Source organism: Rhinopithecus bieti, unplaced genomic scaffold (genome assembly GCF_001698545.2).
Source record: "Rhinopithecus bieti isolate Rb0 unplaced genomic scaffold, ASM169854v2 scaffold_3040, whole genome shotgun sequence".
NCBI classification, from domain to species: Eukaryota; Metazoa; Chordata; class Mammalia; order Primates; family Cercopithecidae; genus Rhinopithecus; species Rhinopithecus bieti.
Window position 1 is genome coordinate 8,644,996 of NW_016804657.1, and position 25,783 is coordinate 8,670,778.

The 25,783-nt window shown below is 38.1% G+C and overlaps 1 protein-coding gene across 1 annotated transcript in view; it reads right to left on the bottom strand.

Annotated features, from left to right (window-relative positions):
* The window catches only part of SPAG17 (sperm associated antigen 17), a 254,064-nt gene that overhangs the window by 208,552 nt on the left and 19,729 nt on the right, over positions 1 to 25,783 (bottom strand). Inside the window, 2 exon segments of the mRNA XM_017869833.1 lie at positions 7,409 to 7,495; positions 8,076 to 8,216. Of these exon segments, the coding sequence (XP_017725322.1) occupies positions 7,409 to 7,495; positions 8,076 to 8,216 (228 nt within the window).

Consider the following 25,783-nt stretch of genomic DNA (forward strand, 5'->3'; position numbering starts at 1 on the left):
CATTCATATCTGAAAGGTTAAGATGGTTAGGTTAGCCAGGTGTAGTGGTTTACACCTGTAATCCCAGTACTTAGGCTGCCAGGGGCGGGAGGATAGCTTGAGCCCCAGGAGTTCGAGACTTATCTGGGCAACATAGCAAGACCCTGTTCCCCACAAAAAGAAAAAAGTAAGCCAAAAAAGAGAGAAGATTAGGTTAGTTGATATATATGAACTACCCAGCACACAAGACTTGGAATACATGTGTTCAATAAGTGGTAACTTTTATTATCACCATATGTAATTACTGAGTTTTCATAGTTTTAAATACAGAAATAGAATGATACAGTCTTCCTGATTCCTTTCCCAGCACCCCTCCAATCCTGGTGTCTGTATACGGTGTTAAGAGGCTTCAGAAACCACCCCAGCCCAGACCTGGAGGAGAAGCTGTGATGACTTCTCCTCATGAGCTGAACTTCACTTTATTCTTGTGGCTGGCCCTCCACTGAGGTCTGTGTCCTGGAATTCCTGATGAGATTCCTGCCTTGTCCACTGCCTGCAGGTCCTAGCCAGCAACCCAATCCTTGTGTGGCATGGGCTTCCTGCTGCTGGATCCCAGGCTCTACTGTATCACCACCACACCTCCCCAGTGTCTACCTCCTCTCTCCTGGACTGCTAACTATTTGCCACATGGGCTTGGCCAGCTGCCTGTCTCCCAGGGTGGAAGAGAGCTGGGGCATGATTTGGATTGTTTTTGAATGCCTTTACTTGAGTTCTGCTTTTCTTGAAAATAGAACTCCAGGTTTCTGATCTGGGAGGCAAACATATTCACACCCTGGGAGCCCATTCCTAAAGCAATGGAGCCCTGACCTTCTGCCCCTCAGTGACTAGCTTGAACTTGACTTTCTCTGCTGGGCTGCTCTGGAGCCCTCCAGAAATGTCGGGGCCCACGGCTGTTAACACATCTGACTGCTCTTTTCCCCATCTTGACAAAAGTCATTCATTTGCAACTCTTCATAGCCCTTTGTAACTGTTTCTAGCATTACTATTTCTCCTCTTCTTTCCTTCTTCGGGTAAGAAATGCCTCCAAAACCCAGATTTTGGCACAACAACTCCTAGATTGTTTTTATAGTCCCAACGTAGCACTTCTTTGGTACAGCTTGATATTCCTAAATTTTGTTCCAAGTCTCATTATTTTACATTTATAAATATCAGGTTGTATTAATTGGTTCCAGCTTTAAAAAATGTTCCATCAGGGGTTATTTCTGCTATTTTGATAGTAGTTTCTAAACGTGAAGTACCGAGGCCCTGATGTGGGCCACGTTCTGCAGGCATCCCTGAAGGACTGATGTGGAACGGAAAGATCCACAGATTCTGAGCCTTGCTATATTCTTTGAAGACTGTACTGGCCATAATAGCTTCAAAGAATTTCAACAAGTTCCTAAGACATGACCTTGCCTTTCCGAAAATCACGTTGGCCAGGCTTGCCTTAATCAAGCTGTGCTTTTCTAAGCATCCTTTTACTTGATCTCCTGCAGCAGTTTTTAATACTTTCCCTACAAGTGAAGTTAAACTAACTGGCCTGTAATTTCCTGGTGTGTCCCTAAGCTCTATGAAATAACGGCATTAGGTTGGCTAGTTTCCAGTTCTTCCAGAATTTTTTTGTTTTGTTTTAAAACGCAGGATTGAAAAGGCCAGAGAATGCTTCCTGTCTCCCTTTTCCTTCGTTTCTTCCATGACATACTGCTCTCTCTGTTCCCAGTAGAGCTGCCATTTTAATAACTTCAAACCTCTTAAATGTTTTCACATATTATTTGTACTTATCTCTGAAGCATGAGTTTTCCATTTTTCATTTTGACAAGGGCCACCCCCAATATAACAGCTTACAATTCTATTGAATTGACTATTACTTCAAGGCACTGTTTAAAAAATGACTTTCATATCAGGAATCTGAAAAAGAGTGGCAAACTAGATTGTAATTAAGCCTGTGTTCTCACTTGTGAATTACTAATAAATACATGTTGGAAAAGACCTGAGAAAAATGTCTATACATCCAGGAAACAGAAGTCAAAAAATGGAACTACTATATCTGGGCATACTTATCTGATGCACTAGCATAGTGTCTTAAAAGTATGGTGAAATGCATTAGATCTGAAGATCTAATTTGCATCCTACATTTTATTAAACTGCATTTGGTCCATTATTTTCAAATCTAATATCAGAAAAATCTTTCCACATTTGATGGTCTCCCAGTTACAACAGAAAGGCCCATAGAAATATTTCAAGATATATTTGTTAAAAGTTATTTTAAACATTATTTTCTTAAAATATGAGAATTTTTTTAATGATAGGAGTAAAAAAGAAAATAATTATTTGCATTCATAAAATTGCACCATATCACATAATGTTTAGGATAGTTCAAGTTCTTTATTGTATAGAAACTTGGAAAATTGTTTTGAAATAAGCAAGTCATCAACTAGAGCATAAGAACTTTTATTCTTTATAGACAATTTTGTTTCAGTAAGCTTTTCATTTTTTTATTTTGTGATGACCTAATGCGTCTTTTATAAATAAGTCACAGGCACATAAATCACGGCCCATTTGTGTGGATGAAAGCTCATTTCCTGGTAGGCAGGCATGGTGATCACCATCATGAAATGAAAAGAAACATGAAGTGGAATTTAAAAACTTTTAGGATGGTTGGTTCTGATTTCAGATAAATTGGATAAGTAAACCCCTATCAACTAGTAGCTTTTTCTTTCTGATTTATCAAAGTGATAATGTCAAACCTAAAATTTACACATTTATCCCGTAAAGTTCACTTACTGTGTATCAGATTTAGTCACAAGTGGGAGAACCTTTTGCATTTATGGTACACACAGAACTCTCTCATTGAGAACATTTCAGTTGGTTTTGAATGACTACTGATATTTTCTTTTTTTTTTTTTTTTTTTTTTTTGAGACGGAGTCTCGCGCTGTCGCCCAGGCTGGAGTGCAGTGGCCGGATCTCAGCTTACTGCAAGCTCCGCCTCTCGGGTTTACACCATTCTCCTGCCTCAGCCTCCCAAGTAGCTGGGACTACAGGCGCCCGCCAACTCGCCCGGCTAGTTTTTTGTATTTTTTAGTAGAGACGGGGTTTCGCCGTGTTAGCTAGGTTGGTCTCGATCTCCTGACCTCGCGATCCACCCGTCTTGGCCTCCCAAAGTGCTGGGATTACAGGCTTGAGCCACCGCGCCCGGCCGATATTTTCCTTTTTAATTTTGGTCAGGACTGATTATACCTGTAAATAAACAGGTCAGATTTTCTATGTGGGCCATAAAGCATACGTACACAGAAAATTATCTGTGCATAGCTAGCAAGTTTACTTAAGTTCAGGCATGAATCTGAAGCATGTACTTTCTCCAGTGTTTGAAATTTTTCCTCATAGATTTCCATCTTTAGGATTTTAAAGTTGCAATTAAAATAAGTATGGAATTCATCTTTTCTATTTAGCATATATTATACCATATAACTACAAATTTAGTACACATTAATTCAGTCTTCTCCCATTCCTATGGCTTTGCTTGAGCTATTTCCTTTTCTTAGAATGCCCTCTTCCACATTTGAAAGTCAAGATCTACCCATCCAAGGGTAGACAGCTTTGAGACCAGTGAAAGATTACTTGGTTGGTGATAAAGTAGAAAAACTTGGTGCTATAGGTTTACCTTTGGTTAAATCCAAATTCTTCATTTTGCTACTAAGCAGACTTCCTACCTTCTCTATGCCTTCATTTCCCCATGCGTACAATGGGGATTTTATATTTCCTTTTAGAATTGTGATGTGGGCTAATTGAGGTAATATATGTAAAAGATCAAAATTATCAGGTCCTTTCCTTTCAAACGCCAATGTTTCCACAAAAATGTCTCTGGGTCTCACTCCTCCCTGCCAACTACCCCAACTACTGATAATCTCATCTTCCTTTGAATTCTTATACACTTTACCTGTCCCTCAAGAACTTCACTATTTTCTGCATTGTGTTATTCACTCATTCAGCAACTATTTATTGAATGCCTACCATGTGCCAGGCTTATATCCACATACATTTTGTTCTTTTTTTCCTCTAGCTTATTCTTAAGCTTCTTGAGGTTAGGTCTTTGTAATATTAATATTCCTTCCTCTCGCTTCATTGTCTGATAGTGCCTGGCACTAGTGCTTGAACAAGTATGTATTTGTTAATATTTGGTAAAACCGGCTACTATATAATGCATGCAATAAGTGTATAATTTCAAATGTGTCCACATCCTCAAATAGGATTCACATGTGGGAAATGGTGCTCATATGCCAGTACATGGGGTCATCCTCATCCTCTTTATTAAATAATAATAATGATGACAATGATAATAAAGCAATAGCCAACATTCCTGAGAATATACACAAAAAAGAATATTCTGTTCTCATTCCTACATGAGTTCTTGAAGTAGTTCCTACTAGAGCAAAACATGGTTTCCAAAAAGAGAATGTGAATGAACAAATGAGCAGCAGCTAAGTCTCTATGTAATTACATTAGCACAAATATAAGGAGTTTTTCAAATAACTATGGTTTATAAATAAGGACTTTCATATATACAATGCCATGGCTAGATGAAATTCTAAGGTTTCAGGGGAAATTACACAATCTCATAATGAGGCTGTGTGTACACAACACCAAGCCATCCAAATGAAAACTTGAGCAAATCACTTAGGAATGTGGTCTTTGCTAGCCCAGACATTTCGAGTCATTATTGGAAATATGTAATGTGGCTCTGACACTATTTTACTACTCGTGGATGAAGTACACTATAGAGAAGTCTCACTTTAATTTGCTGCTTCTAATCAACCACAGGCTAGGAAACCAGAAAGCCAAATTGGTTAAAACTGTGTTTAAAATAAGAATAGGCTCTGATTTAAGGCTGAGAGTACCCTACAAACAGAAGTAAATATAGGTGTTTAAGTGCATGGCTATATTTTTAGTTCCTTATCTCCAAAATGGAGGTTTCTAAAAAGTTACCATGTAACCTAAGGAATCTGTCAGATTACCTCTTCTCCCACAGTGCAGTTTCCTTTGAGAAATGGGATGTAGTGACTTTCGCTCCTCAGGAGTTTACCTCTCTCAAGTGTCCTAGTGTCTCCAGAGTTGGTTCCTTCCAGTGGGTTCTTGGTCTTGCTGACTTCAAAGAATGAAGTTGCAGACCTCCGCATGAGTGTTACACCTCTTAAAGTTGGTGCAGACCCAAACAGTGAGCATCAGCAAGTTTTATTATGAAGAGCAAAACAACACAGCCTCCGCAGCACGTAAGAGTACACCTGCGGACTGAGAGCTGCTGCCTCAGGTCGCCGGCTAGCTTTTATTCCCTTATTCGGCCCCACCCACATCCTGCTGATTGGTCCATTTTGCAGAGCACTGATTGGTCTATTTTACAGAGTGCTGATTGGTCCATTTTTACAGAATGCTGATTGGTACATTTACAATCCTCTAGCTACACACAGAGCACTGATTGATGCCTTTACAATCCTCTAGCTGGACAGAAAAGTTCTCCAAGACCCCACTCCACCCAGAAGCCCAGCCAGCTTCACCTCTCACTAGTTGCTACAGACCATGCAAGATTCTATACAAAAATAGATTCATGAGCACACTGTCCACATGTCTCAAAGGTCCAGAAGTCCCAAGAGACTTTCTGGGCCTATTCCATGGCCACCACTCACAACTCCATGCAGCTCTGCAGGCGTTGCCAGTGACTTTTCAATTCACTTGGGATGAAGTACCAGGTAGCAGAGTGCTTGAGCAGGTCCTAAGTGTGAAGGGACTGAGCTGGGAAATATGCCCCTCTTCTCCAGATGTGCAACCTGTCCTTGGCTGATGCTGACAACGAGCCTGAATTTGTTTTATGGTCTTTATAATTTTTGCTTCAGTGACTGGCATTAATGAATGAATGGTGCACCTCAGGTTCAGTCTCCATGGCACTCCACCCACCTTCTCTTTTCTTCTGGAACCATTCAGAAGAGGGCATGTGAGCGAGTGTAGGAGGCTTATTGCCCAAATACTCCACTGGAAGAATGTGATAGAGCCAGATGTGAAATGGACCTCCCCTGAGTGAAGAATATGCAACCAAGAATCGCAGCACATATTGGAGAGGAATGGCTTTCTAACTTAACTCTGGGTTTGTAATCTTGTGCTATCCCACATCCAAGTCAGAATGCCTGTCCAGCCTAGACATCAAAACTGGCCTGCTATCATTTCTGATTTTTACTGAGTATCTGTGAAGAAGAAAGAATCTTTTGGGGGGTTAATTGATCCCAGGCCTGAGAATTGGATATGGATTTCTATAGCCACTCGGAAGAAAAATTCCAATATTTTAAATCCACGTATCACATAATGTTTCAAGTGGAGCACACACATTTGGAACATTATAAAAAAGAGACAAAGTATATTATTTGACTGCAACAGCACAGACAACTTTGCTGTGATGGTGAGCGCAGTGTAGCAAGAGTTAATGCTATAAAATTCACAGCACTGTCTATTGTGAATAAATGCAATGAAACTTGTTCAGATAGTACTCAAGCAATACTAAATAGACCATATGTAATCACCCAAGACCTGAGACACATAAAAACTTTATTAGTCATCACTGAAATAAAGTGCAAATAAGTTCATCTTAGAAAGATCCAAAACTCTTTATGTTTTAGGTCAGCTGCGCCATAAAACAGTGCCTGACAAATTTTAAGTGATAGTCTAATTAATCACTGGATTTTTATAGTTTCTTGAAAGTTGTAAGTTAGATATTAACAAGGCAGGGTGAGAGGAAATCCCCTCATACGGAGAATGAGTCCTACGTCCTTTGCACAAGCCCACTGGGTCAGCCAAGCCAGACTTTATACTAAGCAGCTGTTGGAAATGGAACGGACCATTAATCCGAAGAGTATCATTATTTTCATATCGATTAAAGTGGGATGTAAACCGTGCACCAAGTTCACAAACTGATGGAAAATCATTCCAGCTGTGCCTCTGTCTGATACAAGAAACACTTTCTGGTGCATTTTTACATTGTGTTTTTCGAGAAACTAACGCTTTGTAATATACTGATCATATGACTCTCCTTAATGCTATCACATACTCAGCGATAATCGTGACCCAACATTTTGGGTGTATTGATGTTTCTGATTTATATTTTTCAATTATGTCAATTAGATGCAATGATGGTATCAACAATCTAGGAAATTGTATTTGTAAAGGGAAATTTTGAAATTTCAAAATTTTAAAAGGAGGCAGACTTTTTTTGTATTCACTGTCAGGAACAAATATCTCCAATGAGGAGCAGGCATTTATTTTCAAGGAATGAAATTTAAAATGGCTATCACATTACTTCAATACTTTTTTCTAAAACACAAAATCTCTTCTATAAACACTTTCACTTACCTCATAATATAAAGGAACATTACCACCTACAGGTTTTTTTGCCTTTTTAGATGAAGCAGATCCAACAAGTGTATTTATTTCATTAATCTGTAAGAAAATTAAATTTACTTATGATGAAAAAAAGCCTTATTTGAAGAATATTTAGATATATGTAACTTTCAAATATCTAGGTGATCTGAAGGGTTGGGGAAACCAGCAAGAAAGAGGTACCCATGAATTAGGTAAAATATTTATAGTCACTTTGTAAGCTGTCAGTAATTGTATGGGTATGTGCCATCTGACAGATCTTTTCTATATTATTGCTCTCCTCTGACCTCTGACAGTTATGATTCTCTGTAGCCTTCATTTTACAATTAGTCATGTACCTCCCTGGAATCTTACATAGTCCAGTCTTTTATAATTATTTAACTTGAATTAAATATTTTGCCTGGTATGACCTCAGAAATCTTTGACAAATAAATTAATATTGAATTAACAAAATTAATACACAAAAATAAATTCTTCCAGATTGAACAACTCAAATTTATTCTGGCTAAATAGTTACTTAAAATAATCCATCAAAATTTACAAAGCAGTCCAAGAATAAGATAGTTTATTTTATAATTCTATTCTCTTATTTTAAGTAAAAAAGTCTTCAGGGGGTTTTGAGGTAGGAAGGGACAGGTACCTGCTGGAAAATGTCTTGCCATGATACCATACTGAAGAGTTTACGCTGAGGGACCTGGACAGCCAGGGTAAGGGCTTGGATGAGAAGATCATCTTCAATCTGGTTCCCAACCACAAAAGCAATGGAGGCCTTCCAATCGTTCTATTAAAAATCAGACGGAATTAGATTTTAAAGATTCCTGAATAGGTCATTTCGTGTCAAATATTTCCACTGAGAAACAGAATAACTTTCCTGTAAATCTTACTTGAAAGACAGAGGTGACCTTGTAATGTATGTGGTTTCCTGATTGAAGTAGACGCAAGGCGGCAGTATTGTGCCAAATTTCATGCAACTTGACCAAGACACAATTTTCTTGAGAAACTAGTCCTTTTATTTTGAGGAAGACGATTTTTAAAAACGACACTTTCACTAGACTGTTGTCCAAGAATAATCCAGTGTTGGAAAGCAATCGTTCATTCCTATGTCACAAATATACATTAAGATGTAGTCTCAAAAAACAAGAACCTTTATTTTGTTCCCTAGTATATCCCAAGACTCTAAATAGTGGTAGGAATATAGAAGCAGCTGAAAAAAACTGTTAAATGTTGGGTCATATTGGATGAGCTGCCAAATGAGAACTGAACCACATCTTTTTCTCTTAATGTAACACAAGAATCTCATTGCTAATTCACAAGTGAGTCCTTTCCACTCCCAAGAAATGAGCAAAAATATTACACTTGGACAGGAAATTTCGCATCAAATAATTAAAAAAAAAATAAGTTACTAAATAATTACATTCAGTACCTTTTTCTCTTTGTTGATTGTCATTATAATTTCTGTTGGGAGATTAAGAGTGGCGCTCACTGGATTACCTCATGTTACCCACTGTGAGGTGCTGAGGAAGGAGCTACTCACGCAAATCAGTGTTCCTGCTTTCGAACACTAACAATTTTAGGGGGAGATGAAACCAACAAACACAATAAAGACATCAGAAAAGAGAGGGAACAGTAAGGGAGGGCACTCTAGTCATGTGACCTGTCTGGGCCTTAGTTTCCCCATTCATAAAATAAAGGGATTGGACAGGGCAATACCTAAGCATCTCTCTAGCTCCTCTCTAGAGGTCTGATTCAAATATAGTAAAACCATCTCCTGGTGGATACCAAAACAATGTCTAAGATCTGAAAAAGTCACACAAAGTTAATAAAATGCATCATTTTATGTGGTTCCTCTGGTTTCTGCCCAGTTTATAATCAGGTTGATGACAAAACTATGGTACAGGTGGGAGAAAATACTTTAGTGTAAATTCTTTCTTACCATCAAAAAGCAATTGTCCTTAAATCCTTCTTTTAGTTCCATGGAAGTATACTAACTACCTAACAAGACTCATCCAATTCTTAAGGCTATCACCAAAGCAAAAAACACATATAAAAGCATAAAAATGTATATTTTACTTGCAAAGTGTGTGTGTGCATGCATGCATGCAGGTAGGTGTGACTTTGTGTGGTTTCCTCTCTTACAATGAGTTGAAAACATTCTTTGTGTCTCTAAATTCACCAGGGGAAGACTGACCATTTATTTTTTAAACATTCTGACTTTTAAAAGTAGATATGATATATATAATGCATTCTTTAGAAAAAAAATCCTTGATCTCAAAATGACCTTTCCTGAATTAGAAGCCTTTTTTTCTCTTGTCTGCTTTCTCAGTCAAAGCTGCAACAGTAGTCATCATTAAAGTGGAAAAATCTCTTTCATTTCACAATAAAGTACACACAGTTACGGGATAGGCAATACCTTGAAGTTCCTGGTGGCTACACCTTCCAAGACTGAAGATTTTGATAACCACCTTTACCCCCTTATCCCGCTCTCCATTGCAAGTTTCCTTGCCAATATTTGCAAGTGAATGGTGACAAGAAAAGACTGTCTTTCTGCTCTTTGGGGGACAATTGAGAAAGAGTGTATTGTAGTCCATTATCCATCTATCCATTAGGATTTTGTGTCAAGGCAGGCCAGAAAAAAGAGAAGAGGGGCAAGAGGGAACTACCAATTATTGTGAATCTGCCATATGTCAGGCATATGTTATCTCATAGAATCCCTAAGTTACCCTACAAAATAGGTTCACCATAATCCTTAAATTGCACCTAATAGACTATTTGACCATAATAAAACTATCAGGCAAAGATTTATCTCAAATGTATACATGTGTATAGAGCCTTCAAAAATAGATTAGGTATGCTGGGTGTGGTGGCTCATGCCTGTAATCCTAGCACTGTGGGAGGCCGAGGTGGGCAGATCATGAGGTCAGGAGATCGAGACCATTCTGGCTAACATAGTGGAACCCCATCTCTACTAAAAAGTACAAAAAGTTAGTCCAGCATGGTGGCAGGTGCCTGTAGTCCCAGCTACTTGGGATGCTGAGGCAGGAGAATGGCATAAATGTGGGAGGCAGAGCTTGCAGTGAGCTGAGATTCTGTAACATGCACTCACGCCTGGTGACAGAGCGAGACTCTGTCTCAAAAAAAAAAAAAAAAAAAGATTACGGGATTAAATCTTTAAAACATGATATGATTACTTTTTTAAAAATTATAATTTTACAAAAGATCAAAGAGGTTAAAGGAAATTTCCCAAGGTTCTTTCTCTCAAGCGCAATGCTCTTGTTCCTTCCTTTGCTCCAGGAGACATCTTGACATAAAATTGTTCCTCCAAGTCATGGCACTGTACCAAAACTTGTGGCTCCCTGAAGTCACTCTGAGACAGTGTGCCCAGGTGAGAGCAGGTTCAGATTTGTTTAGAGCTCTCTAGGAGAGCTGGGGGTCCAGGCCATGTCTCCCCATTTCAAGGGGTCTTAAGAGTCCAGCTCTGTCCCAGTTTCCCATCTATGCTCTCTTGCCCACCAAATGCATGCTTTAAAATTGGATCTATGTGGCAAAACAGGACTCATAACTTTGTCAGAGTTATGGTTTAGTGTCTAATCACATGGCCAGAGCCTGAGTAAGCATAACAGGGACCAGTCAGACAGTAATAACACAAATTGAGAATGCCTACAGAGAAGGATGCACTCATTGTGAGCTGCAGCAGGGGGCAGTGAGATGCTAGCAAATGTGCATTATTCAACAAATGAAGAACAAGTCATTTCCTCATGTCTAATTGGACAGAATAATTAAATAAGCAATTCTCTGCAAATGCAATTTCTGAGTATTTCTCTTAGTATTTCAGGGTAACCAGAGATTCCAAACTTCCACCAACTGGCGGCATTTTTAGAAATAAAAAACTAGAAAAAAAATCAGACACAGATTAGATTTGGCAAAATACAATCAAAAACAACCTTCCACCTGTATCCTATCCCAATATGCAGTTAAATGAAGTCCTTAAATTTAAGTTCACAGGACAGAAAAAGAAATTTAGTATGGAGAAAACAGTTGACCATTGTGGGCCAATGAAAGTATAATGTGTGCAACCCAGTTCACTACAGACTACTAATTACACTCAAACTTCTTAAACTATCTTAAGAAGTTTAAGTTTAAGATAGTTTAAGAAGTTTGGGTGTAATTAGTAGCATGAGCTGAGATAAAGAAAAGATTAATAATTTCAGAAAAGCTACACTGGATATATCCAATGGTGAAGGAAGAGGGTCTGGGTCTGTCACACCGAAAGCACCTCAGAAAATCAAGTCAGTTGTCTGTGACCTGAAGGCACATATTGTACGTGATCATTGCTGAGTCTCGCCCCTTGTAGTGATTGATAAAGCAATTCAAAGGATGGAATGAAGTCATGTATGGACACAATCCATTTCCCTTTATTTACTTTACCAGTCTCACCTAATTTGAGGCCTAGCAGGAGGGCTTCTTAACCCAGACACTTACATAGTAGTCTCCTAAGGCAAGAAAGTATTCATGAAAATGCAGAGAAACTGGCTGTCTTACATAAGCCCACTGTCCCAGAGACACACGGTAAATTTACAACTGTTTTTCTTTTATATATTGCAAATTCTCCAAATTTTACTTAGGCATTTCATATTCTTAAACAGTTGCAAAAGCCTTTTCAAAAGCAAGTGAAAAGTAGCTTTTGGACAATCGGATTGTAATTGCTTCCCTCTATTAGCGCAAGTAATCAGCTGATTTAGGGAAAGACAAGGGCAGGACTTGCAAGCCCTCTTCTGCTGCCTCTGCTAGTACGATAGGGTGCGACTCGAGATGACAGTCTCACAGTCCTCTACCCAGAACTAAACAAGGCCTGTTGAGCTCTATGAACCAGTAGTGGTCAGTGCCCTTATTAGGAGAAGACGTACAAATGCCCCAGGTAAAATCAATGCAACATTCAAAAAGTCAGGTTTTATTAAGAGCTAGTTAACATTGTACAGATATGCAAATCTGTACTTTATGTCAATACTCTGCTGAGACGATAACCTTTTTGTTAAGTAGATTTACTGTCAAATGGACAGGGATTTGTGAATGTCTTTCTCATACCAGGTTTTTCCTTCAAAAAGAGTCTTCGATCTCCATCAGCAAGGAGTGTTGGTATGGGCTTTTGGCCAGCAGAAGAAATATTTTTATTACATAGAACTGGCTGCTACAATCATATTTGTGTGACTCTAACTGTAAAATAGGTTGAAAATATATGTTAAAAATGGGCATACGTTGTTACATAATAAGAATACTATTAATGGCCATGCTATGCACTAATCTCTTTACTGTCTTTACTAAACAAGTACTTATTATGATAGACTCTAAATATATATCTCTCACAATTTATTATAAGTGCTGTAGTTTCACTTAATTAGATTATACTGTTACAGTAATCCTTATTTAGGAATTGGAACATGTATGTGGCTGTCACGTTTTCTATGCTTTTGCACTTTGTGGTGCCTGGTAGTGAATGGGAAATGCAGCAGGGCTCTATACATAAATATCTGTTGACTGATATTTTAAAGCAACAGGGATTACATTTGGATCCTGAGAGGGTTTTGACCCCCAAATCATAAACTGCTAGAAGGTAGCATGTCTGGAAACTGCAGGGTATTCAGCCCATAGCCCTGGAGTCCTTTAGGAAGAGAACACACTATATCTGATCGAACATGGTCCATACCGGGGGTCAGTAACAATGGTTTGGGAATTGGGCCTTGAGGCCATTCCTCTGCTTAGACACATTTCCCAGGAGTGACTTAGACATGCAACTAGATGCTAGGGGAAGGAGGATGCTCCTGCAGATAGGAGAAAAAAGCCAAAGACTCACATCCAAACCTGCATTGCCTATAAAACCATTCCTCCCCTCTCTCTCCTTCCTACTTTCTCATCTCCTATCAGAAGGCATCCTGATGGCCTGCTCCCTCTTGCCTTCCCAACCTACTACCTATAGGCTACAAGTTCTGTGGTTTCTTTCTTTCTTTCTTTCTTTTTTCAGGGTGCCTTAGAAATTCTTATGAGTTTAATTTATGGTGGAAGAATATCAGAGTGGGGTGGTGAGAGAAGGGAGGTGACTGAAGTAGCACACAGTGTGTGCTGTCATGGTCCATAATCTGGGAGAGGACTGTAAACTGACATCTGCCTCCTGCAGCAACTACTGCTTGATTCACCCTAATCTTTTGACCTCTGTCTAGGAATGTGCTGAAGCCGATTGCTCATGGCTTTTCCCAACTCTCTTTGGTGAGATTGCCTTAATAATTTGAAATATGCTACAGTAGGAGTATTCAAACTAAGGCGATGGAAAACACTGCAAATCAGAGATGTCCACTTGGAGAACAGGTTACTAAACATTTACCAGCATATCACAGCTTCCATCCCAGGAACAGCTGCATGTCTAAGACTGACTTAGTTATGATTTTCATTGGGAAGACCAAAGCTGTCTCTGAGAAAATATTAAGGAGGGCAAAGCAGATGTACTCCCGCTATTGCACACAAATCCCACCCCCATCCCAGAGACACACTCTGCAGCAATGTGCTACATGGATCTATAATTAAGAGTCTGCTGATGTTGCTGCAGGTGTAACCTAGCTTTAAGTACTATCCTTCAAAATAGGCTCTATGAAAAGCAGGTGACAAGACAAATATAGAGACCACTGAGAGGAGCAGGGGCACACCACTCCAGGGCTCTCCTTTCCTCTTGATCATTTCCCTACTTCCCCACTCAGGTGTCTGCACACTGGGGCCAATGACCTGTGAGATCCCTAAGCACCCCCTGCCAACAAGTGACTAGATTCCTTCACGCTGTGGTGGCCCCTTGAAGAAGCATGGATCTTTGTGGCACAGTAATTACAAGCCTGGGCTCAATTCACTGAGCCCAGGTTAGAATCTCAATTAACCAGCTGTGTGCCCCTGGGCAAGTTACTTAACTTCTCTGTGCCTCATGCATAAATGAAGATAATGACAGTACCTGTCTATTGGGATTGTTGTGAAGATTGAATGAGAAAATCTATAAAAGTCCTTCTCAGCATAGCACCTAGCAATAATCCTAGCCATCCTTAAGGATATTATTTTAGGGGGCTTCTGCTCTTGTTAGTCATTAGAAAAAACATGGTTAGTCCATGCAAGCTGCTTCTGTGGAGAACTTATGGGAGACCCAAGGAAAACAAATTAATCAGAATATCAACGATTGCATCACAAAAAGGCAAATATAAGTTTGAACAAGAGTTTGTACAATACTTTTCTCTTTGATAATAATAAACATGTTAACTGACTTGTTTCTAAAGTATTTTGGGTCCTTGGAAGAGAGGGCCAGAATCATGAACATATTACGTTTAAAATTCTAAAGGTATGTATAACAATTTTTCAGAGCCATGAAAGAGAACGTGAGTGTGGCATGAGAAATCTTCAAGTCATTTTGTGCCCTGTGCAAGTCTGCCAGAGACATGAACCCATCACCAACCATAGAAACAAACCAAATATCAATTAGAGTCACATGAGAAGACAGTGAGCTTTAGAATTTGTACACTGGCTGACTATGAAGATGATGACCTCTGAGATGGTCATACAGAGGACTAGGGGAAGAGAGCAGCCTCAGGCTACTTTTCATTAGAGATGTGGATCTGCTTACTTGGCTTAAAAAATATGAAAATGAATCAGTTGTTTGCTGGTTGAACTGCAAATATTAATCTGATCAATTTTGGGCATCCAGGCCTAAAACATGGATGTCATGCAGGGCTAGTTCTTAAAATAAAAACAAAAGAAATAATTGAAGTTTATTTTTGATAGGGAGCCTTAGTGCACTCTTCTCCCCAGATAAGACAGGTTTCCTGGCCTGCCACTATATTCTGGCTTCACAGGGCTCATTACAGACCTTACTAGAATCTACTACCTCCTAGGTATTACCTGCTATTCAGCTCAGAGTCTTAAGAGTTGATTTATATATATAAATCTTAAGAGTATATATATATACACACACACACATATATATACACACACACACAAACACACACCCAGAGGCTTTAGTGCTAGGACCATTTTAAAGTATTTCTTCTAATATCTGCATTTTCAAAAAGGAATCTCAGTGACTCCTAGACTAACTCAAAGGGATGCCCTGCTAATGGTGGTATTTTAGGCTGTGGACTGGTCAAGTGGAAAAGGCTCCCCTAGAATTATACCACAACAGACCCCTAGACAACTTCCTGCTTCACACATGTGCCTGGCACATAGAAGCATTCAATAAATGTTTCTTGAACTTAGCAGCCAAAACCACACACTAAAGAGAATTTTTACACATGCTTAGCATGGGAGGGCTGACTGAGTATGTGGCATTTTATCAGCCACACTCAGCACTTTGGAAGGAGTCATGCCTCTGAATCACCAGAATTTGTATTAGAGAAAGAGCTCATTCCTTTGATGTTTAGACAACACTGTACATGGCTTATATTCACTGATGAAAACACAGTAGTCTAGAAACAGCTTTACTACGCATGTATACACAGTCTGGCTGGTTTTCCTTGTCTTCATAAATATTAAATGTGATCGCTAATTAAAAATATTGAAGTTCTGATGTAGATATGCAGAGAGGTTTGGGTAGTGTCAAATTCTGCCTCTGTGATTTCTTAGCCAGATGACCTTGCGCTTATCTTTGTGACTCAGTTTTCTCATTTAAAATGATGAATCTATTAATACAACTTTCAAAAGACTATTGCAGGACTCAAGAACGAATATACCTAGGGTCATTTTGTAAATTTGTGGAACACCATGTAGATGTAAAATATTAATATATGCAAGGGAAATATTCTAATTTTCTGTATAAAGTTCTGCAAAAATGGGTTAAAAGAGGTAACTGCTGCAATAATTTTCAATTTTGAATTTAGATATGTCCTGGGGATCTTCTTTGTATCGTGTAGCCTCTGGTTTAGGCTGTTTGATTGTTTTTCTTTCGTTTTTCACAGAGTCCTTGGCCCATCCCACCAATCTAGCACATGAGCTTAATTCAGTTTTGCTCCATGCATCAGAGAGTTTTAAGACAGCTATTAAAACACCACATGGAAAAGCTTTGCAGGGAATTCTACTCCACAGAGAAACCACAGAGCCACTACACACCTTAGCTATCTCCCCACCCCCAACAGTGGGCTAAAATTACGGCTCCATTATGTTAGTACAATCCAACCAGTTTTATGGCTTGGAGCAAAATCTGAGGTTCAAAATGAACTTCAGAACATAAAAAGTAAGGCAAACCTCAAAAGGAAACGAGCTTCTTTGGGTTTTCAAACAAATATTACATATCAGAGACATTCTTCTAAAAGAGGAGACCAAGAAAAGCCAAGAGGAGTCCTGCTAATTGCTCCAGAAATGTAAAACTGGAATCAGAGACTCACCCCCCTAAAAGGAGATCTCTTTTCATCATCATATATTAAAAGCTACAACCTTTCATCAACTACTTCCTCAAGCATGAGACCTTCTTTGACCTTGCTTCAGTTCCTTCAATGTTGCATCACTATCTTCCACGTTAAAAAATAAGATATATTTTCAAGACTGAATGTTAGCTCATTACTTACTCTACTATAGCCCTTTTTCCATCTTCCTTCCTGTACTGTAAATGTCATTTATACATTAAGCTTTGTGTGTGTTTCATGAATTTGTTGTGCCTTGGCACTACGGCTACCCAGAAGAAACAAAATAACTGACCAATACTCATTCTCATGAGCCATCCATGCTGTTGCTTGGTTAATTCAATCTCATGGACAACTTATTTTCTTACAGTGAATGCGAGCATCTTCATTTATCCCTTGTTTACTACAAAGCCATGGATATAATTTAATTTCTACATCCATCTTGAGTGGAGCATATCTAGGTCTACTTCTACAAACACAAGATTGTCCTGGTTACTAACTCTATCTTATTCTTCCCCAAATTCAATAAAGTGTCCAAGCAACAGGATTATTTTGGCAGCCAAATTACATATCTCATAATATTCCTAATATCTGAAAGCAGGACAGGTCTGATCATGTGTTCTGATTTTTAGGTCTACAAATATAGTCTTCAAATGATAGAGTGAGAAAGAAGGGTTAAAGAAAGAGGATACAGGGAGCAGTGCCAGATCTTCTAGGGAGCTGAGTTTGTATTATGCTAGCAGGGAATGATGGGAGTCTCTCCAATAACTCCCCGGGGGTATGTCAGAAAAACTATGAGACTGTAATTTGAGCAAGAAGAGTGTCAGGGAATCTGTGCCCTACCTCAATTCAACAAAAATGAGTAGTAGTTCAGCTCAACGAGCATTTATTACATTAGTATGACTAAATGTATATGATGTAACAAACTAAGGGATATACAAAATGACTAAGAGTGTGAAAATGAGCAAACAATGCTTCTATCATGAAGTAAATTTCTAGAGACTATTTCTTGTAAAGGTTATTTAACATTGGTGGCCCTGACTAGCTTTTATTGAGGGACTTAGGGTCCAGAGCTGATGCTGTGCAGCAATCCTGACTTCTCCAGCTGCTCAGGATACAGCAATTGTGGTAGGAAAGTAAAAGGCAGTGGAGACCTGCCACAGAGTAAGGAAAATGAGGTCAGACCCCAAACAGACAAGTGGAGGGCAAAAGTATTAATCAAGATCAATCAATCCTAGTGGGAGGGCAGATAAAATTGTGGAGGGTGGAGGTGTCTGAAGTAGTTCCTGAGATCTTTCTTCTGAGAATGCTTGTAACTTTCTTTAGAGTTCCATGCAATTATAATTTTTTAAGGGAAGTGTTTCTTAGGAGGCAAACAAGAAGGACAGGTGAAGGAGAACTGGGAGGGAAGATGGCCCTGAAGTCAGGGTAGGAATGGTACATGTAGTCAAAGGCAATTAGAAGGTCACCACTGACCTTAGCAAGAGCAGTTCTACTTGAGTGAAACTGCTTCCCACTCATTCCCTCACTTGTGTAATCCTACACACCCTCATAATTCACATATCTCCTTCATAATATAAAGCCCCTTTAAGGACCACGTGACAAAGTATCCCCAGTCAATGATTAGAATAAATTTCAAGCCCTAGATCTGGTTATGGTTCTTAATTTTCTCCAATTACACAGGTACATGGAGTCTATTTATTGGATATGTTAGGGCAGTAATTCATTATAATTATTCCTCTCATATTGATTCCCTAATAGAGTCCTTACAATAGCTCTTTCAATGGTGTAATAAAAAGAGCACTGGATTTAGTATCAGAAAACCTGATTGTTAGTCCTGATTCCAACCACATGGCCTTGGAAAAACATTTAAGTACTCACAACCTGGACCTTAGCAAAATAATAATAATACTTAGAGCGGAAAGTCATTCATTCATTCAGCTAATATTTACCGAGGAGTTACAAAAATTGAAATGGGCATGGCTTTGGGAATAGGCATAAGGCATAATCACTTCCCTTAAACAGCATCAGCCTGGGGAGAGAAATACACAAAAAAGGTGAAAAGAGATTACATGTAAAGTATCTCACAGCAATAAAGCACTGTACAAAGTGTCCATTTCTATTATCATATTATTCACCCAAATATATCTACTAATAATTAATATTTACTACATGGGTACCTACATTGCATGTGCTGCCCTAGAAATGAAGGGTGCAAAGTTGAATAAAATGAAGCCCAAATTGTTTCATATTGTATTAACCAATTCTGCAATTTGTTTTTTTTTTCCTTCAACATTATGTTTTGATGTCTATCCATGTTGAGATATACAGATTTAGTTTATTTCTTTTAATTGCTCTTATCTTATTTACGTTTGTATCCTTTATTTCTACACCATCACATGCAACATAAGTACACACATAGTAAAAATTAACTATTAGTGAAATAATACAGTAAACAATACTATATGTTATTCATGAATATAGATAATAGATACACAGGCTAAGAAGATATGTGTTCCATTCATATTGGTGTTTGCTTCTGAGAAGAAAGAGAAAGAAATGGAACATAGAATGGGGGTGAGGACAAGTGTTCTTCAGCTTTATTTTTACAGTGTTTATTTCAAAAAAGAAAAAAATTTTTTGTGAGGGTACAAATGTGCTTGTCACATTATCTTTTAATGTTTTTCTGCATTTAAAAAAGTACTGAAAAAAAGCATCTGCTCTCAAAACACCAACAGTTTAGTAGCGGAAACAGATATAGAAACACTTATGATACAAGGTGATATGCATTGACCTAGAACCCACATCTCCCTGTGTCTTAGGAAAAGCCTCATGAGCAGAGGTCACTTGAAGAATTAGTAGAAGGAATTCTTTGTCCATGGCCTGCTTTTCCACTGTCTGTCTACACAGTGACCTCATTCCCACTGCCTGAGAAGAGCAAGGTTTTCTTGCCGAGGTTTCCTCTCCTTTTTACATTTTCCATCTGGAAACATCCTTCACTGGCCCCAAGAACTTACTCCTTTTTCTTGGGCTGAAGAAAACATTCTGATTCCTTTTTGTTTGTTTGTTTTTTACTAGAGCAAAAGACCTCTTCTCTAACTGTGTTCCTTCAATTTTCCCATCTCTCCCTCACTGTTTTCAATCCACTCATCTTTCCTCTCTATCCCTACTTCACACATACATAGCCATCTTCATCTAAGCCCAGACTCTCCAGTAACCATTTTCCCTTAGGACCTTTTTACTTCATAGTCAAACTCCCCCAAACATGTGACCTACACCGAAAGCTCCCACATCCTGAAAGGCCATAACATCCTTCATCTCCACAGTCCCACTTACACCTCTTCCCTCACCACCAGCACCACCAGCACCACACCATACACCCTATTGAAACTGCATTCTGGAAGATCACTGATGATGTCCTCATTACCAGGTATGGTTGCCTTCCCTATTCTCCCAAGGTGTTTGTAGGTGGGAGACGTGAACTGCCATTTTGTGACCTTCTCTCTTATCTGACTCTCATGACACCACCCTATTCTCATTCTGTCATTACTCCTTTGGCTTTTCCTTCTCTGACCATCAGGCTGTTTCTCTTCTTCTGTCTCATAAACAAGGACCTTTTAGGTATCCCACAGAATTCTGTTCTCTTGGCACACACTACCTATGGATATTTTAATTACTCCCATGCTATTGCCTCTGCTCTGACAATTCCCAAGTCTACATCTCCAACCTTGCAGTTTGAGCTATATAGTCCATATTTTTGACTTCTGATGAATATTTCTACTTTAATGTTCTGCCATAATCTCAGAGTCAGCATGTCTAAAACTGAACTCTTCATGTCTCTCCAAACCCTAACAACATAACAAAACAATCAAACGAAAAGCCTCCCTATCACAAACAATAAAAACTAATTTCATTCTACTAAATTCGTCAGTCTGAAGTTGGCCATTTCTCCCAGTCATCATAACTTAAAATCCTCTCCCATTATTCTCTCAGATATGTAATCACAGTTGCCTTCTTCCAAGAGTTTTTTGAATCTGTCTCTCCCTTTTTATCCTCATCACTAATTCTCCTAGTTCTACCTACAATCACTTTGAATCTGAACTATTGAAAACACCATCTATAGGGTCTGTTTAAGCTTCCAGTTACTCTCATCTCTGATCTATTAACTTTTCTAAGACATAAATTTTATCATTCTGGTCTTCCTTCATAGAAAGCCCTAAACTCTGAAGTGTGGAATTCAAAGCCCTTTACGTTCTCTTCCTAGCATATTTCTAACACCATATCTTCATTACTTTTCTAAACTCTTACTGCTCTCAGGCAAATTGCTCTGTGTAAATTCTTGAGTCTGAATTTCCTCACATAAATGGAAATACTATTTTTTGGTTGTTTTGAGGAATAACCATGAGTGTGTGTGTAAAGCACACTTTATTGTTAGTGGTTAACTGTGGTATTTCAAACATGTCCTGTGTTTTCTCAGCTCTCTACCTTGCTCCGCCTGGTCCTTTTATTCAGAATGCCCTCCTTCCAGGTGAAAGTCCTGCCTCACCTGTGACTATTTCCCTAAGCGTCTCAGCCCAACAGTGTCTTCTGACTGCCTATGAACACTTAGTGTATTACATAAGTGATGCAATACTTGCACTGTGATCACAGCCTTAGAGCATGTCTTGAATGCTAATGTGGATCAGTTTCACACTTGTTAAAGCACAAGTCATCAGGGTCCTCCTGGGGTTTCTGATTCAGTAAATCTAGGGTGGGGCCTAAGGATTTTCATCTCTTACAAGTTCCCAAGTGATGCTGAAACTTCTGGTGCAAGGGGGCCAGAAGTCCCACTTGGGTGTCCCTTTCTCTTGCAGGAGAGAGCTGTTCCCCTTTCTCTTTCTTTTGCCAATTAAACCTCCATTCTTAACCTCCACGTGTGTCTGTGTCCTTGATTTCCTTGGCATGAGGCAAAGAACCTTGGGTATTTACCCCAGACAACAACACCACTTCATCAAGAGTTGAAATATGGCTGTAATAAAACATTTTTCACATATTTTCTTAGGTTGGTGCCAAATTCATAAGATATGCGTGGCAAGTTAAACAATAGGCTTTTAAGGGGGCGCTTGACTTTCCAGTTACAGTAACAAGGGTAAATTTAAAAGAAATCTTTCTTTTACTCAACATCCTAAATATTTGATGTGAAGATAGAGGTGGTTGAACTTAATATTCCTAACCTTAAACTAGTTTAACAAAAACTCAAATATTATATACATACATGAAGTCATATACATTTTTAGGATCAAATGCTTTTTCATTGATGTTTATATAATTGTGGAGGTTTTCTTTCTATTTCCATTCAATATATGCTGCTGGAGAAACCGTTACAGTGTCTGTGCCACCCAGAATGGCACATTACAATCATATTTAACCGAAAACACACTAAGAACAACACGAAGAATAATGATGGTGAAGGGTGAGGACAAGGGAAAGCCAGGAAACAGAATTCATCCAAACATTTAGAAAGCATTTCACAAGTTTCTGTACAAAAAATATTGAGTTACCATGGAAGTATAGGAAATGTTTTGTCATGGCTAGAAAACTGGCTTAAAGACAAATGTAATTGGGCACTTCTCTGGACAGAGAAATATTTACGGTGGGGATCCCTGGAAATCATCCATAGATGGATCTTATTTAACTATTTGTATACAAGATATTAAATAAATTACAGAGTGAAACTTAAAAGCACAGGGTTCAGTGCTCGGAGATTTATTTCCTTGTCATTTTGTCTAATTTTTTTCTAAAATTGCAGGCTGAAACTCCAAACTTTCTGCATGTCACCACCTTGGCACCATTTTTGTGTAAATACTTACCATTGAAATCATTTTTCTTGGTAATCAATGATATCGTTTGAGCTATTGCAGGTTCTATTTTGTCTAACCCCACCAGATCAACAAAAAACTTTTACCATCTTCAGCATCTTAAAATTTTGCATGTTAAGTATTATTAAAATATGTTCACATAAAATATTTAAAGCTTTATTAATAGTGATTAAAATTTCACTGTATTGATTTATACATTTTTCCAAAAAGTTTGCTTTCTCATTTCAATAGACAAATGCTTTGACAAAGTCAGGACCATAAACCTACATTGTTATGGTACATCTGTGTAGATATTATTTTTTGAGACTCAACTAAGTATTTTATGTCTGACACTGCTCACTTATGTTTAACTACATAACACATTATGTTAAAAGTTCTGATGATATGTTCAAAAATGTCTTTTAATTACTTTATTGATATACTTTGATAAAATGTTTATTTCAAATACTTTAATGCATAAAGCTGATATATGATGTTCTTTAAGTTTTCTTTCACTAATGATTGCAAAATTTCTTTATTAGAAACATGAGCTTTAACAAATTCTCTGATTTTTAAAAAAGTGTTTTGCTGTTCTGCTCTTAACAACATAAACTTTGAACTTCATTTCCATCCAACATTTATGTCATTAGCAATATAGGTTAACCAATTTTTTAAGTTGACTCAAGTTGTTTTTCATTTTAGAAATGCAAATTGTTGACTTATGTTATAATGATTGTTGTACGGTATCAGAACATGCCTCCAGTTGTGACTGATTTTTTTCTTTTAATCTCCTGAAATTTTAGAATATTTACCTATTTATGATAGTTAAAGAAACATTAAGAAAAATAACCAAATTTTGAAGTCTCTTTACTGTGGGTTTTCATTTTAAATATTTAATCTTAAATTTATATACTATGTGTATTAAAAACTATTTACACAACAAATTGAATTGCATTATAATTAAAAGTAAAACTAAACATCAGAAGTAATAATTTACGGATGATGACTACCTGGAATAGATTTTAGATACAGGAGTAGAGATTTTAGGTACATTTCAAAGGCAAAGCCAATAGGATTTACTGATTAATATGGCTTGGTTTTATGTCCCCACCCAAATCTCCTGCTCAGTTGTAATCTCCAGTGTTAGGAGGTGGGCCTGGTGGCAGGTGACTGGATCATGGCAGTGGATATTTCATGAATGGTTTAGTACCATCCTCTGGGTACTATTCTCACAATAGTGAGTGGGTTCTCGTGACTTGTGGTCATTTAAAAGTGTGTGGCATGGCATTTCTCCCCTCTCTCTCTTGCCCCTGCTCCTGCCATGTAAGATATCTGCTCCTCCTTTGCCTTCTGTTATGATTGGAAGCTTCCTGAGGCCTCCCCAGATGCAGAAGCTGCTATGCTACCTTTATAGCCTGCAGAACTGTGAGCCAATTCAGCTTCTTTTCTTTATAAGTTATCCAGTCTCTGGCATTTCTTTATAGCAATACAAGAACGGGCTTATACTGATGAATTAAGGAATTGATTATGGGTACAGAAAAAGAGAAAAAAAAAAAGAATGAATGCCCTAGTGTCTGTCCAGGTGAGTGGTAACATCATTCAATGAGAAGGGGACTGCTCTGCAAAGAATAGACTTCAAGGGAAAAGTTGGAGTTTGGGTCTTTGATACTATGATCTAGATGCCTTTAATTCTTTTCAGCAATGTTTTCAATATCTGTGAGAGGTATGACTACCACTCCTGATTTATAGATGCGGTAACTAAGATTTGGAGATATTCAATTTAAGTTACCGTGACCAATGAGTTGTGACTGATTCTGGAGCTCAAAAAAGAAAACAGGCCATGAGGCTAAGGCAGTAACAAATAATCAGTGAATTTAATCCAGTAGATATTTTTCAAAGACCACTATGTGCTTATCACTATCAGGTGTAATAGCCAGCAAGGAGAGAATTCAAAATTCTAAACTTGTGCTATGTCGCAGGCATTAACAGTGCTGGAACTTATATTCTGTAAGAGACTATAGACAGAGTAGATGACACTTAAATTGTTGAGCAACCACTAAAGGAGATAATAAAGGTAACAATCACTGAAGTAGTTTAATGAAAGGAGGGATGTCAGTGAGGGCCATAACGGTGTGAACTGAGTTTCCTTCTCGAAGATACAGGGGAGGATTTTAATGAGAAAGAGTGAGATGGAGGCAGGAAAATCTTCAGACCAGGAAACTGCATGGGTATAGTCAGCATGTACCTGGGGACCATTTGACTGGAATAGAGGAAGATAACGGTAGATAGGCAGAGAAAGGCCACATTAGGCAGGGCTGTGAAAGCTGGGAAGAACACCTTGGATTTTATCCTGTGGGAACTGGGAGCTACTGATGGTTTCTATGGCTAGAGGTGAAACATGATCAATAGCCACCATTTCTTAACTAACATTTTCCTAGGACATTGCCAAACTCATATTGGCAACATTTATGTTTTACTTATATTTAATATTTTTCACTTGCAATAAAAATGATCACATATAACATCTAGGTGGATATTTTGACATACTAATTCCCTTCAGTTCCAAACTCATTCAAATAATACAGTTTTGTCCAAAAAGAGAAATTATAATGTGAGGTTATGAAAAGTCCATTTCCCTCTTAACATGCTTCCTAGCAACTCAGTTGTTTTCATTGGCTTTTATTAAAACAACCTTTGTGTGAACTGGCAATTTGTTTTGTAAACATCAATGAAAGCATATTTCAGAAAATATAGTAATAAAAACCAACTCAATTCCAGAAATCTGCTTGCTGCCAGACATCAGTCTTCAGCTCATATTATGAGTATTTCCAGTAAGTCTTAAATACACATTAACATAAGAAATAGCTTGCTGTTTAAGATCAAAAGTTGAAAATCCTTTGCTGCCTCTCAAAAATTGCTGAAGGGTTATGTCCAATAAAATGCATTTTCCTTTTTGATAAACTACATTTATAAGGGTTTTATGCATTTCATTTCAACTGAACTCTTCCTTCCCAAATCCTACTTAGACCCAGTTTATTATCATCCTAGTATTTATATATTTTACAACTTTCTTTTTTTTTTTTTTTTTTTTTTTTTTT